Raw genomic sequence first — 15,724 nt, forward strand, 5'->3', positions numbered from 1 at the left:
CTGTGCCAATGAGCTTTATGCCACCATCTCCCTTTACTGCTACAGCCATGCATTCCCCTTAGACAGGAGGAACTCACTGCAGATGGCTATTCATACCAGAGAGTAAAGAATTAGAGCTACACGTACAGTCAGGGCCAGAAATATCGGAACAAGGATAACTGTTTTGGCAGTTGGCCTCTGTACACCACCACACTGAAGTTGAAAGGAGACACACCCAGATGGGAGCGAAGTCAGGACTTTCAGCTGTAATTCAAGGGGTGTGACAAAAGTGGGGCACTAACCATTCAGGAAGGACAGCCAGTGGCATGCACACACACCCATCGTGGGTGGCTCATAAGTAATGGAACGAATGGCTGACAAGCGGCTGCATGGCCAGGTGTAGCCGGTTTCCTGGGTACCCCATGACCAATCAAGCAGATAAAAGGCCTGGAGGTGGTTCTGAGTGTTACATTTGCGTTTGGTAGCTGTTCACTGGAACTCCTGACATGAGGTCCAAAGAGGTGTCCATGCGAGTGAAGAAGGCCATGATTAGGTTGAGGAAACAAAATAAACCCATCAGAGAGATAGCAAAAACAGTGGGAGTGGCCAATACAACAGTCTGGAACATCCTGAAAAAGAAGGAATTAACTGGCAAGCTCAGCAACAGCAAAAGGCCTGGAAGACCACAGAAGACAACTAAAGTGAATGACCGCAGAATTCTGCTCATGGTGAAGAGAAACCCTTTCACAACATCTAGCCAGGTCAAGAATGCTCTTGCGGAGGTAGGCATGTCATTGTCAACATCTACAGTCAAGAGACGGCTTTAAGAATGTAAATACAGAGGCTTCACAATAAGGTGCAAACCACTGGTAACTCTCAAGAACCAAAAGGCCCGATTAGCCTTTGCCAGCAAATACCTAAAAAAGCCTGCCCAGTTCTGGAATACGAGTCTTTGGACTGATGAAACCAAGATTAACTTGTACCAGAATGATAGGAAGAGAAAAGTATGGAGAAGGAAAGGAACAGCTCATGATCCAAAGCAGACCACATCATCTGTCAAACATGGTGGAGGCAGTGTTATGGCATGGGCATGTATGGCTCCCAATGGAACCGGGTCACTGGTGCTTATTGATGACCTGACTGCTGATAAAAGCAGCAGGATGAATTCTGAAGTGTATAGGGCTATACTTTCTGCTCAGATTCAGCCGAATGCTGCCAAACTCATAGGACGCCGTTTCATATTGCAGATGGATATCTGCAATATGTATGTACTTTGTATGTACCCAAAACATACAGCAAAAGCTACCCAAGGGTTTCTCAAGGCAAAGAAGTGGGATGTTCTTCAATGGCCAAGTCAGTCGCCTGATCTCACCCCAATAGAGCATGCTTTTGACTTACTGAAGACAAGACTGAAGGCAGAAAGACCCACAAACAAGCAGCAGCTGAAGGCAGCTGCAGTAAAGGCCTGGCAAAGAATCACAAGGGAGGAAACTCAGCATTTGGTCATGTCCATGGGTTCCAGACTTCAGGCAGTCATTGACTGCAAAGGATTTTCATCCAGGTATTAAAGACGATCCTTAAGTTTGAAATGATGTTGGTTTGTTCCATTACTTATGGGCAACCAACAATGGGTGTGTGTGTATGCCACTGGCTGTACTTCCTGAATGGTTAGTGCTCCACTTTTGTCACACCCCTTGAATTACAGCTGAAAGTCCTGACTTGGCTCCCATATGGGTGTGTTTCCTTTCAACTTCAATGTGGTGGTGTACAGAGGCCAACTGCCAAAACAGTTATCCTTGTTCCGATATTCCTGGCCCTGACTGTATGCCCATGGGTTTCCTGTAGGCTGGGAAATGGTTCCCAACAAAATAGAGCTTCATGAAATAGGAGTGGTGGTGGGCAGATTTATTCATGCTGGTTTGTAGGCTTGTACTGGGAGCCACAAGGAGGGTTATCCCATATTTTCCTTCCCCTAAAGGAAAATCCCACATATGTGTGGGATCAAAGCAGTTCTCATCTTTTTAACCGCTGTTCAGAATGTAATAATCATTGAGGCTTCCCCCTATGTTGACCATTATCTGTTTTATATAAAATAGGTTTGCAACAATGTATTCAGTGCAAGAAAAGAGTCTCATGACTTAATTTGAATAGGTTTGCAGTGTGGTGGCAGCCAAGGGGCATCAGTGGGTTGTTAATGAAATGACTTTACATGTCTGTAGTAACTTCAGTTGACTTAATTACAAGGTTCAAAGCTTCTCCCGTGGCTAATGTAAGTGTACACTGGGATGACGCATGTGAATTAACATGGCATAATACTCACCTCTCTGCTTTCAAAAGCATAGCTGTAGCCTTGATCACTGTGGAAATTGCTTGCTCTGCCAAAGGTACAAGTTTGTTCACATCTCCTGTATTCTGGATCTTTTATTTATTTGCATCATTTGTCCATCATGCATTAACACAAAGTCCTCTGGGCAGTTCACAGTAATCATGAAAAACATAAAACATTTTTTAAAAATTACTTAAAATGGTTTAAAACATCATTGGCATATTAAAAACCTGCAACAGAGAGTACCTAAAGGGCAAGATTTAAAAAGTGCTAAACACTTTCAACTTGAGATTAAAAAGCTAGGGAAAACAAAGACAACAATGTAGTAAGTGCCAAGCGACCAGGATGCCACCACTGATAAGCCCTTTCTTGGGTGCTTAATATAGAAACACAGCTGATAAACAGGGCAATAACACCAAATCAGTCTGAATTGACTGGTTCGATTAATGTTTAAAACATTTAGGGAGCAATCCTATGGGGATAGGTGGCCACCTCTAAACTCAAAGGCAACTGCCTATCCAATGCAGGGCTGGCGGAGAATGGAGGGGATCTTCTCTTCCGCACTCCGGCCACCCTGCATTAGTGGCTAGATGGCCAATTTTGACTGCAGTGCTTTGGAGCGGGGGAGGGGGGCATGGCTGGACAGCACATAGGAAGCGTCGTAATGACACTTCCACCATCCCCGCCCCTCCCCACCCCCAGGAATGCCCCCATTTCCCCGCTCCATGCTGCTCTTCTGAGCGTGGAACCCAAGACAACCTGCAACTCTTACGAGGTGAGGTGGTTTTCTGGGAACCAACTTTGGAGCGTGGGGTCTGAGGTCAGTTCCCGAAAACCAACAAATCCTATAGTTGTCTAGCTGCTGTCTAGCGGCCATAAGATTGTGCCCTTAATCAACAGAAAGGAGCCCTTGATTAATTGAGCAGCACCTGTTGGCTGGGTGTTTTTTTAAAAAAAGAATGTTTTTAATACAAGTACAACACTCAGCATCTAAGGCCCTCCTCTGGGTGCCTCCTCCTAGGGAGGCTCAGAAGATGGCAACAAGGGAGAGGGCCTTCTTGGTGGTGGCCCCCCAACTGTGGAATGATCTCCCTGATGAGGCCTGCCTGGCACCAACATTTTTATCTTTTCGATGTCAGGTTAAGACCCTTCTCTTTTATCAGGCATTTGGCAGCATATGATGAGTTTTTAATCAGGTCCTGGATTTGTATTATAACTGCATGAGTCAATGCGTATTGTTAGTGGGAAAATACAATCTACTCCCACATACTGGCTGCCTGTTTTGAGCCATACACCACCTCCGGATGCAAGATGAAAGCGCACTCTTCTTCAAGAATACCGGAAGATTATTGACAATCTCCAACTACCAATATTAAATTATGTAACCTACTTGGAGCGAAACAGGTTAAGATCGAGACATCCAGCCATTTCTACTGTTAAAGCTCTTCTAGAAGATGAGTTCAATATCCACAACACGTGGAAACAACATTGGCTAGGAAATTGCCCTCCACAGTGCCGACGCTTGCCCTGCATCTTGGAAAAACCACCTGGATTTGACCAGCCCCGTGCAATATGGACAACCTTGAACCGAATTCGCACAGATCATGGTAGATGTGCAGATGCCCTTTATAAATGGGGCAAACAACAACATCATCAAATTGTGACTGTGGGGCTGAAAAACAAACTATCCAACATATAGTGACAGAGTGTCAAAACCGAGCCTACAATGGAGACTTTGCTGATTTCCTGGCTGTGACAACAGAAGTAAAAAAACTATATCTGTAACCTAGACATATGTTTGTTACATTCCTGTCTATACTTTATATTTTACATTCATATTTATTATGCTCTATGTTTTTATTGTAATGCAATGTAAATGTGCCATACAATAAATCATCCTCATTCTCATCATCTAAAATCACTAGTTTTAAAGAAGCCTGCTTCTTCTGTTTTCCTGCAGGCAAATTACATCCATGAACTTATTTATTGGCTACAACACATGCAATTAATTGTTTGGCGGTCCTATTGATGACCATCCATCTCTGTTATGCTGTTAAAAAATGTTGGAGCAGGGATATTAGTTCTAAGGGGAAGAAAATGCGTCGCACCCCTTGCTGTGGCTGTAGGGTGACCATGTGTCCTAATTTACAGTGTACATTCCTCTATTTGAAGAGCTATTGCAGGACAATGCTTCATCTGCAGGTGTCCTTTGTTTCAAGGACAATCCAAGCCTTGTTTAAAGATAAAGAACTATACGAAGGGAGTTGCCCATCAACATTTAGCACCTGGGAGGCAGACTGACTGCACAGGTGTACAGGTCACCTGGTCACAATCTTCCCCATTATGATGAGATGTCTTGCATTTCCATTTCCATTTAAATACACATGAATGAGCACATGCACAAACCAGCATCCTCCTTTGTTGATTGGGTGATGCATTTCCTCTTTTTTTGATGATGTGTAAGGCCCCCTCTGAAATGGGGCTCACAGAGAAAGTACAGAAACCAGCATAGATAAATCACCCCATTACCACTCCAGCCCATGAATGTTCAGTTTTCTGAGAAGTAGGGAGGGGTGGTGGAAACTGCCAGCATCCCTCCTAATCGAAAAGTTCTGGCGCTTCAACCCTGTGAACCCTGATGTCACTACATCACTGGTCTTAAGGGGGAGAGTAAGTGAACAGGCAGTGATGAATATCATACAGAGGAGGAAGACCCACTGTGGGAATTTTGCCCAAGGTATGCCCCACTGAAGCCTGGAGCCAGCATTGATATTATCTGGCAGTCTTGAATCTATCTAAGTGAGGTCTTAGAAACTTTGCCATGAATCTTCCTTCCTCTTCTCTCTTCCCCCACATACACCCGAAATCTCTTTGTCTCCTTTTACTGAAATGGTGTCCCTGGATTAGAAACTAAAAAAAAAAAAAAACTCTGGAGATTATCTTGCTTCTATTTTGGTTTCTCTATGATAGTTGTGTACATTTTGACTCACTGTGGCTTGTGTGACGTCTCATGTGCAGGAAACAATTCCTGATATGTCACTATAGTGATGCCCTTCATACCAGCTGAATCTCCTAGTCATCTCAGGTGACACAGACCCCTGGTATCACTAACCTCCAGCATTTAGAATCACCCATCATACACTCAGTAGAATGAGCTTGAAAGTCATGAGGTCTGAAAGCCCAATATATCTTACGTTTTTTCTGGACTCCTTGGCTTTCAGGAACATTCACATCACTCTGGGTGAATACAGATGACCGTTTGCCATGTGATCATTTGCTTCCCACACTGTAAACTGTTTGAAGTTATAGCAGTTCACCTCAGGAGCATACATACTGGGGTATGCTGGAAGTCCAGATCTTTCTCGGAACAGAACAAGAGCTGACAGTAACATACAGAACACTAAGCAATCAGGAAATTATTTTAGAAGATTTATATCCCAACTTTTAGCTACAAGAGCTAGATGAAATGCATATGCAATAAAATCACAGTAATCTCATGATAACAATATGAAAGAGCAGAGACTTAACAGGGCAGCAATAAGTAAGGCTGTGTACCACTTCAGTCCGAATCCCGAAGTGGATTGGGATGATTTCAACTGAATTGGGCCACTTCTGGAGCAGGTCGGGATAGGGCCAAAGCAGTCCAAAATGTGTTGGATTGATCCGAAGTGCTTCAGACTGCTTCAGCCTGATCCCAACAGCTGCCTGCCCAGCCACACGAGTCCTCTGTTCCTTACCTGGACCCGTGGGGAGCACCCACAGCCCTTGCCCTTGCCCTCTTGGAAGGAGTTGCCATTTTATTTAAAATGGTGACTCTTCTTCCAGGAATTAAATGTTGCATAAATTACAGCTGTAAAGGGGCCGTCTATGCAACATTACAGGTATAAATATTCTATTTAAGCCTGTAATGTTTTGCAGGTGGGCCCTTTATGGCAGCGGTCCCCAGTCTTTTTGGTGCCAGGGACTGGTCCAATTTTTCCACGGACCGGTTTTTTTTTTCTGCTGGCGGACTTCCGGCTGCTGGGACACAAATGGCGTCCACTATGTGGACGCCATTTGCGTCCCTATTCTTTGTAGTAATCAGCTACGTAAAGATTTACATAGCCTATTACTTGTAGAACAGGGACGCAAATGGCGTCCACATAGCGGATGCCATTTGCATCCCCGCAGCCAGAAGTCCGGCCAGCAGCTCTGCGGACTTGCCATGGACTGGAGCCGGCTGGGGCCGGCGAGGATTCCGGGGAGGGGGGAGGGACGGATCACCTCCCCTGCCGTGGACCCAAGGTGAGGAGGTTTCGCACACCCCTGCGGCCTGGTTGCTGACAAGCCACGGACCGGTACTGGTCCGCGGCTCGGGGGTTGGGGACCCCTGCTTTATGGGACCATCTATGCAACATGGGGCCATCTACACACAGCCCTAACAATAACATAATTGTAGCAGTGTCATGCAAAGTTAAAGCAATCCAAAAGCCTGGCTTAAGAAGTATGACTTGACTATGGAGCCAAGTGAGCTTCCTGTGGAAGGGCAATCCACAGTCTTGGTGCTGCAACTGAGAAGGCCCTGTCCCATATCCCAACCAACTGTGCCTCTGAAGGTACATGGTACATAGGGCTGGTTCAAGACATTTTGCTGCCTTAGGGGAAGAGCAAGGTGGTGCCCCCTCCCATTCCATGTACAAAAACTGATGGGACTGTCAGATTTTGTTTCTTTGTTTTAGTACATTTCTAATCCACCCAACAACTAATGTTCCCTGGATGGATTACAACCAGTTAAAAAACTAAAATGCCATTTTAAAACACAGTTGAAGATATAAAATGCAATATAAATAACTGAAAGAATACAATACAATATAATGCAAAACAATAAACAGCAAATAAATACAAAATAAATCAAACAATAAAACAGCCATAATAAGGTCTCAAAAATGCCTGAGAGAAAAGAAAAGCTTTTGCCTGGTGCTGAAAAGATAATAACATAGGTGCCAGGTGAACCTCTTTGGGGAGTTTATTCCACCAGAGTACTCTGTCTTCAACACTGATTATGGGGCAGCATCCTCCACTGCACTTGAAGGCAGCAGGCTAATTTGGGGGGCGTAGAGCAGGCCACATGGCACATGGGTCTCCCTCCAATATCTTGCTGCTGCCTCCCAGCAGCCATCTACCACCTGAGGCAACTGCTTCACTCTGCCTTATGGCAGGGCCAGCCCTGATGGTACAGTCATTACATGATAGGGGTTTTGGAAAGCTTATTTAACCTGTCTCCTTGTTCTTCCTGCTTGTAGTCTCAGACGATGAACTATGTGGGCCAGATTGCTGAAACAGTGTTCGGCACTGTGAAGGAGCTGTACAGGGGCCTGAACCCAGCCACCTTGACTGGCTGCATCGATGTTATTGTGGTGAGACAGCCAGATGGTTCCTTACTCTGTTCACCTTTCCATGTGCGCTTTGGGAAGCTGCGTGTTCTGCATTCCAGTGAGAAAGTGGTAAGTGACCCCGGATGTGTGAAGATAAGACTAATGGGCATGGTTCTTTAACCTCTGGATCTTTCGCACATTTATGAGGACATCTCAAGTTTCACTGAAATCAGTACTTCTGAGGAAGAGTGTTAAGGCTCACCTTAATGTGGTAGGATGTGAACATGAGAAGAGCCATGGTGGATCAGACCAAGGGTCCATCTAGTCCAGCACTCTGTTCACACATGGCCAATCAGCTATGTGTGGTGTAGTGTGGTATAGTGTGGTGTAGTGGCAAGAGTGTTGGACTAGGAGCTGAGAGATCCAGGTTCTAGTCCCCACTCAGCCATGGAAGCTCACTGGGTGACTTTGGGCTAGTCACAGACTCTCAGCCCAACCCACCTCACAGGGTTGTTGTTGTGAGGATAAAATGGAGAGGAGGAAGATAAAGTAAGCCACCTTGGGTTCCTTGCAAGAGGAAAAAAGGCGGGGTATAAATGCAATAAATAAATAAATAAAACAAGCTGTCTATGGGGAAATCCACAAGTAGGACATGAAGTGTGATATGAAGTGTGGGTTGAATGGCCATTCATACAACCTTTTTAGCAGGACAACATATATGAGTTAATGGGTTGATTGTGACCATTACGCAAATTCAGTAACCCATGTACTATTGTGATATAAAGATTGTATGAAGGGGCCTGTAGTCTTCCAAGTGGTTACATTATAGATTGGTTACTGGTTCAATTTTCTTTAGCTGGTCTATGAAAATCCCCTGCAGAATATGAAGAAGCAGTTAAGAGTTGCTTGTTTCCTCCTGCCATGCATGCTCATCCTCCAGCAGTCAAAAATTCAATGATCCTTTGAGCCCAGTTTTGTTATCTGTCCAACCATCTCCATGAGACAGGAGCTTTTCTGATCTATCACAAAAGAGACCAGAGGCTAGGCACTTGACCCAAAGCAATCTATTATGGCGTGCAGGGATGAAGCCCCCTTCCACAGTCCCTAGAACAAAAGTGGGCAACATCCAGGACCCAATTCCACCCCACCCCCCCAGAATCCACTGGGTGCTGCACTACCCACTGCCACCAGAATTGCCACTGCCGCCTCAACACTGAAAATGCTGCTGAAATTTGGCAGCATGCTGGTAACAAAAAAAGGCCACATTTCCCCTTTAAAGCAAGGTATGTGCTCCCTGTACACCTTGTTTTAAAGGAAAATGTATCCCTTTTGCAACTGCCAAATTTGGGCAGCAAATTTGGCACAGGGGGGGCAGGGCCCACATAAAAAGGCAGGGGACCACGGTATGGTGACGACAGGCTGCATGTTGCCTACCCCTGATCTGCAGGCAGTTGCCAGCTTGGAAAGCAAAGCCCCATTTATATTGGAATTCTTTCTGCAACACAGCACTATGCAGTGCCAGAAGTTCCCACTAAACAATAAAACAGATCTGCTGCCTGGCTGACGTTTGAAATATGCCTGGCTGTTTTTATTGCTACCTGGCTGTGTTTTTCTCCCCTTGGCTTGGCTTTTGAGTCTGCCATATGCAATACTGAATTTCCTTGCGTTTTTAGCGAGCTAACATAGAAATGAGTTGTGGCTGTTTTATTTTGTTCTCATGCTGTAAAAGGCAGCAACCCAAATCCCAGTAGGGATGGGCAAATTGGTCTGTTTCCAATAAGGATGGGCAAATTGGTCGGTTTCCATTCCATGAGACTTTCACATATGTCCCCGCACCACCATAAGTCCATTCTGTCCAATTTCTGCATTAATCTGTGATTTTATTTTGTAAAGAAATCTGCACACAGAAAACTGGTATTTAAATGCACTCACATGTTTAAATGCTCATTTCTCAGTGTCTTTTTCTTTGAAATATGTGTTTCAAAAGGTCTTTTGATACTCTTTCAGCTAAATATGACATTGGAATGTTTGTGAAATGCAAAAGCCGATGGATACACCACATTTGGATCTGCACATTTTTCTGGAAGATGCAGACCAGGTCCATTGGTACTGGAATTCACAAAGACCAAATTCCTCAACTGTTCCTAGATCCCAACTGTAAAATGTTTAGAATGTTCTCTGCATTAGCTTCACCATGACCTCTTCTAGGATGGCTCTTTGGGCTTAAAAAAAAGAAAAATAACTGCCCCCTCTTTCTAGGTTGACATAGAAATCAATGGGGAGCCGGTCAATCTGCGGATGAAGCTGGGTGACAATGGAGAAGCCTTTTTTGTCGAGGAGTCAGAAGAGCAAAAGGTGAACTGACTACATGGCATAAAAGCTAACCCGTCCAAAGTTTTCAGACATGCTCCCTAACAGAATAGATCAGCCTTCCCCAACCTGATGGCCTCCAGATGTTTTAGACTACAACTCCCATTCTCCCTGAACATTGGCCTTGCTGGCTGGGGTTGATGGGAGTTGTAGCCCCAAACAACTGGAGGACTCCAGGTTGGGGAAGGCTGGACTAGAATGAAGGCTTGTTATTTTTCTAACCTTCTGCTCCTTTACAGCTTACCACTGGAGTCCTTGACTTGCTCATTTCTTCCTTCCGTAGCCCTCTTCAGGCATTCAAGCCTTGTATGATAAGGGTGAGAGGCATGAGCCCATTTTGGGCCTGCCCCTCCATCACTTCATTGCCTTCCATGCATTGGGGAGGACATTTCTGCAGTGCAGAGCCTTCTCTTACTTGAGTAGTCTCCCTGCCTGATTGAGTACCCTGGAAGATCAGGATTCTAAACTGTGAGGTGACGTGAGCCTATACAGCAGGGTTAGGCCACTTGTGGCCTTCCAGATGCTTTGGCCTACAACTCCCATGATCCCTTACCATTGGCTATGCTGGCTAGGGCTGATGGGGGTTGTAGGCCGAAACATCTGGAGGGCCACAAGTAGAGAAGGCTCTTCACTGCAGAACTGTAGCCCCTAACACTTGGAGGTCAATGAAGCCAGTAACGGTGACACAACAGAAAGGACAGGACCTGAAAGCATACCCTTGCTGTTTCCCCTCTCATGCATTTGGAACTGCATGATGGGGGAACACTGCGATAGGGCTCATTCCTCTCAATTATCCCGACAAATTGTCTGAAAAGGAGAAAAAAGCCTCCCTAAATCTAGCTGCCTTTTCAATATTAGAAAAGGGTGAATTTGTTAAGCTCAATTTCACTTGGGTTCTCATTTTTTCACTTTTGAATTTGTCCTGTCTCATTTCTGCATCAGATCATGGATTTTTTTTTTTGTCTGCACAAAAGTGTGTGTGAATTTCTGTGTGCATCCAAAGAAACATGTGGGGGTTTTGCACACTTTTGCAAACATACCCACTTTTAAGTGGTTTTCCAATGAATAAAGCAATGGTGCCCATTTTCCCAAATGTACATTTTTATGCAGACATTTTTTTTCTGCGAACTGCATCAGAAAATTTCAGAACTGTATGGATTTTGATGGCAAACAGCGTTCCGGTTTCTGTTTTGGTTCAGGAACTGTGAGTATGCTCAGTTCACATTAGTACACAAATCCAGTGAAATCCTCACCCATCCCTATGCAATACTAACTTGTCATCATGCCAGAGTCCACAATAACAGCAGTGAGAGAATGGACTCCAACTTTGTGGCCTGTTAGCTCAAGCCCCAAGATGAACTAGAAAGGGGATGTTGAGCTTCTCTTCAACTTGATGGACCAATGGGCAATTTGCACAATCTTATTCAGTTTATGTAGATTTAGATCCCACCTTTCAGTGGTATGATCCTTAGGGTGGCTTAAATAGATTTCAAAAACACATGTGCATTGGGGATGTTGGAGAAATCCACAATGGAATCAAATTACTTTGGATTTCTGTTAATCTGATCCAAGGATTCCACAGTGGACTGGCTTTTCCCAAGTCCCACTGATTCTGCGGACTTGAGGACTGCTTTTTTTTTTTACTTTCCAGAATTTTATGCAAATGTAGTTGTAGAAAAATACATAAAAGAAAAGAACACTGGCCGAAAATGTGCATTTCCCACATAGGCTAAAGCATGAAATGTGCATTTTGGAAGGTTTTATGCATTTGTGGTGGAATTTGCACATTTTCACCAGTGTGAACTTGCAAAAGTGCAAATTTACACACATTTGGGAAATTGGAAAAAATCTGATTCCATCAATGAACAGACAACGGAACGAAAGGCACCTGCCAATCTGTGAAACACAGACAGAACACTATTTACAAAATTTGTACATCCTTAATGTTTACCAGCAGACCTTCATTTGCTAGGTCATGGATTGGGCCAAAGCAGCCCCCCTTTCTCTGCAGGCATGGGGAAACTGATGGTTGGAGCTGAGTGTTCTTTCGGGGAGGGGGGGCAGCTTCCTGCCACTGTTCTGCTCTTCTCTGGCTGATGGATGGGGTCAGACTGGTCTTCCCCTTGCTGTGATGTTTTTCCTGGAAAGCAGTAAGTGACAGAGGCCAGAGCATGCTTCTCTTCTCTTCTCTTCTCTTCTCTTCTCTTCTCTTCTCTTCTCTTCTCTTCTCTTCTCTTCTCTTCTCTTCTGTAGTCCTGGGTCTTCAGTTTGTGCTGGATTCACAAAATCTGGCTTCCTTTCTTGCCAAATTTGGGTTTTGATTTGCCTGGCTTTATAGTTTAATCCTGTTCCTAACAAAGCAATTATGTGTGTTCCCCTGCACACCCAACTTGTGTTCCAGGAGAGCATCCCCATATCCTTGTGCACATCTCCCATCCCCTCAGAGAAAAATTCAGAATCTGTGTCCAGATCTTCCAGCTTGCATGGAAACCCAGAAGGCTTGGGCTCAGACACAGCCCTTCGTAAGAAAAGATGGCGCAAAAAGAAGCCAAAGAAGAGGGAGTCGGTGACAGACTCAACTTCAGAAGAAGAAGGCACTGAAAGTGAGCGATCTCTTGAGGAGAAGCGGAAACTGTTGACTTCCAAGTGAGTAGGTTATAATCCAACATGAGCTGACTGAATGTGTGAAATGGTTGCAAGTGCCAGCATTCATAAATGTTGTGAGTTGGGGATCAGCAAGAGAGGGTTAACAGTAGTGGAAGGACGGTTTCAAACAGGGTTGGCCCAAGACATTTTGCTTGTTGTTGTTTATTCAGTCAGTCGCTTCCGACTCTTCATGACTTCATGGACCAGCCCATGCCAGAGCTTCCTGTCAGCCATCGCCACCACCAGCTCCCTCAAGGTCGAGCCCGTCGCCTCCAGAATATCATCCATCCACCTTGCCCTTGGTCGGCCCCTCTTCCTTTTGCCTTCCACTTTCCCTAGCATCAGCATCTTCTCCAGGGTATCCTGTCTTCTCATTATGTGGCCAAAGTACTTCAGTTTTGCCTTTAATATCATTCTCTCAAGTGAACAGTCTGGCTTTATTTCCTGGAGTATGGACTGGTTTGATCTTCTTGCAGTCCAAGGCACTCTCAGAATTTTCCTCCAGCACCACAGTTCAAAAGCATCTATCTTCCTTCACTCAGCCTTCCTTATCGTCCAGCTCTCGCAGCCATAGGTTACTACGGGGAATACCATTGTTTTCACTATGCGGACCTTTGTTGTCAGTCTGATGTCTCTGGTCTTCACTATTTTATCAAGATTTGTCATTGCTGTCCTCCCAAGAAGTAAACGTCTTCTGATTTCCTGGCTGCACTCAGCGTCTGCAGTAATCTTTGTGCCTAGAAAGACAAAGTCTGTCACTGCCTCCGCGTTTTCTCCCTCTGTTTGCCAGTTATCAATCAAGCTGGTTGCCATAATCTTGGTTTTTTTGAGGTTGAACTGCAACCCAGCTTTTGCACTTTCTTCTTTCACCTTTGTCATGAGGTTCCTCAGCTCCTCCTCGCTTTCAGCTGTCAAAGTGGTATCATCTGCATATCTGAGATTGTTAATGTTTCTTCCAGCGATTTTAACTCCAGCCTTGGCTTCATCAAGCCCAGCACGTCGCATGATGTGTTCTGCGTACAGGTTGAATAGGTAGGGTGAGAGTATACAACCCTGCCGTACTCCTTTCCCAATCTTAAACCAGTCCGTTGTTCCGTGGTCTGCTCTTACCGTTGGTACTTGGTCGTTATACAGATTCCTCAGGAGGCAGACAAGATGACTTGGTATCCCCATACCACCAAGAACTTGCCACAATTTGTGATGATCCACACAGTCAAAGGCTTTAGAATAGTCAATAAAACAGAAATAGATGTTCTTCTGAAACTCCCTGGCTTTCTCCATTATCCAGCAGATATTGGCAATTTGGTCTCGAGTTCCTCTGCCTTTTCTAAACCCAGCTTGTACATCTGGCAATTCTTGTTCCATGAATTGCTGGAGTCTACCTTGCAAGATCTTGAGCATTACCTTACTGGCATGTGAAAGAAGTGCCACTGTTCGATAGTTGGAACATTCTTCAAATTAGAATAATTAGAATTAGAATATCCTACTAATATGGAGATAGAGATCCATATTAGGATGGAGATCCTCCTAATATGGACATATGACTGCTTTGTATCAAGTCAGAGTATTGCTCCATCTAGGCTAGTATTGCTTACTCTGACTGGCAGAAGTATTGCCTATTCTCCAAGGTCTCTGGCAAAGTTCCTGCTACTGAGACCCTTTTGAACTGGAGGTGCCAGCGATTGAAATGGAGAGCCTTTTTATTGCTAAGTTATGCTCCATGTTATTCAACTACTCATCTGTCGGGGCCTGGTGTGCTTCCACTTAGGGTGGTGTGTATTCAGCATTTCTATTGACTGATTGCAGAAGCAAGGTATTATGGAAGAATGGAACAGCTGGGATCTTAGTACTGGATTTAACATCAGAAAGTTCTTGGCTAAAACCCCCCCATATCTCTGCTTCAAAAGTGTATAGATTAGTGTGACTATGTGTCCTACTTCAGAGGACAATCCTCTTTTCAAGCTATCCCCAGTTTGAAGGGTTGTCCTGACTAAGCCTGGTTTAAAGATAAAGAACCATAAGAAGGGAGAGCAGAGGCTTTGAAGTTGCCCATCAACAGTTAGTACTTGAGCAGCAGGCATACAGGTCACCTGCTCACCTATGGTGAGATATATTGTATTTCTATTTAAATTAGAGTAATTCTTTCTAAATGTGCACCTATACATTAGCATATGCAGGTCAGCACCCCCTTTCGTGGGTAGATTAGTCGGCTGATTTCCTAATTTCAATTTCTAAATTCTCTTCCTGTTTCGGATATTTTAAAGTTGTTAAAAAAACAAAAACGTAGGGCACAATCCTCTCTGGATATTCGGCATCCTCTGGACTTGGAGACTGCAGAACGAGAAAACAGAGGAGGTAATCTTCACTTCCGTGCTCCAGTTGCCCTGCATTTCTGCTAGATGGGCCATTTCACCCATCCAGCAGTGGCACCTCAGAGGGGGAGGGAAGGAGGCTGGGGCGGCCGTAGGATAGGTTGTAGCACAGCTGCCCGGTCTCCTCCCCTCCCTGTCCCTGGGAACGCCCCATTTTCCCTGTCTCCGCATTCTATTTTCTGAGCGTGAAGAGGCAGCTGGCGCAGTTTTCTCCATGCTGGCTACAAGGGGGAAGGGGTGGGGAGCATGGTTTCCTGGCTCTGAGATTGGAGCAAGGAAACCAGACTACCCCAATCCCTGCAAGGTGCTGTCTGGGGGGGGGGGGTGGCGGCACAGGATTGCTCCCTTAACTAAATAATCGGATCATCTAAATTTAGAGTGGCTTTGGTTACATTAAGATGTTTGCTCCTTTTAAGTGCAGACGTAATTGTCTTGTCTACATTTAATTATAAGTTAATTAAAGTTAATACCCATCACGTATTACAACTCCATTGCTGCCTGCTTGAGATGGTAAAAGAGGGAGTTTATCCAGCATCTGCCAGGCCTCCAATACATAGCTGGTGGACTGTATTTAGCTTGGTGGATCAAAGCTACTTTGAGAGACCTTTGAGAGACATTGAGAGACCTTTGGCAATAAGTTTGCTTTCAGTCTTCTAATGTCTAACAATGTTTTGTAT

The 15,724-nt window shown here is 44.8% G+C and overlaps 1 protein-coding gene across 6 annotated transcripts in view; it reads left to right on the top strand.

Annotated features, from left to right (window-relative positions):
• LPIN3 (lipin 3) overlaps window positions 1-15,724 on the top strand; it is a 74,272-nt gene that overhangs the window by 28,512 nt on the left and 30,036 nt on the right. For 4 of the 6 annotated variants that reach the window (XM_084853963.1, XM_084853966.1, XM_084853965.1 and 1 more), the window contains 3 exons: window positions 7,588-7,788; window positions 9,919-10,014; window positions 12,431-12,675. In XM_084853963.1, coding sequence (XP_084710089.1) covers window positions 7,597-7,788; window positions 9,919-10,014; window positions 12,431-12,675 — 533 coding nt within the window. In that variant the 5' untranslated portion in view covers window positions 7,588-7,596. Of the gene's footprint in view, window positions 1-3,847; window positions 4,070-7,587; window positions 7,789-9,918; window positions 10,015-12,430; window positions 12,676-15,724 lie in introns of those variants that run through there. The other 2 variants (XM_084853962.1, XM_084853967.1) reach the window with 1 other exon arrangement.

This window comes from Heloderma suspectum, chromosome 4, assembly GCF_057233095.1.
Source record: "Heloderma suspectum isolate Gila_16-S chromosome 4, 16-S_ref, whole genome shotgun sequence".
Taxonomy (NCBI): Eukaryota; Metazoa; Chordata; class Lepidosauria; order Squamata; family Helodermatidae; genus Heloderma; species Heloderma suspectum.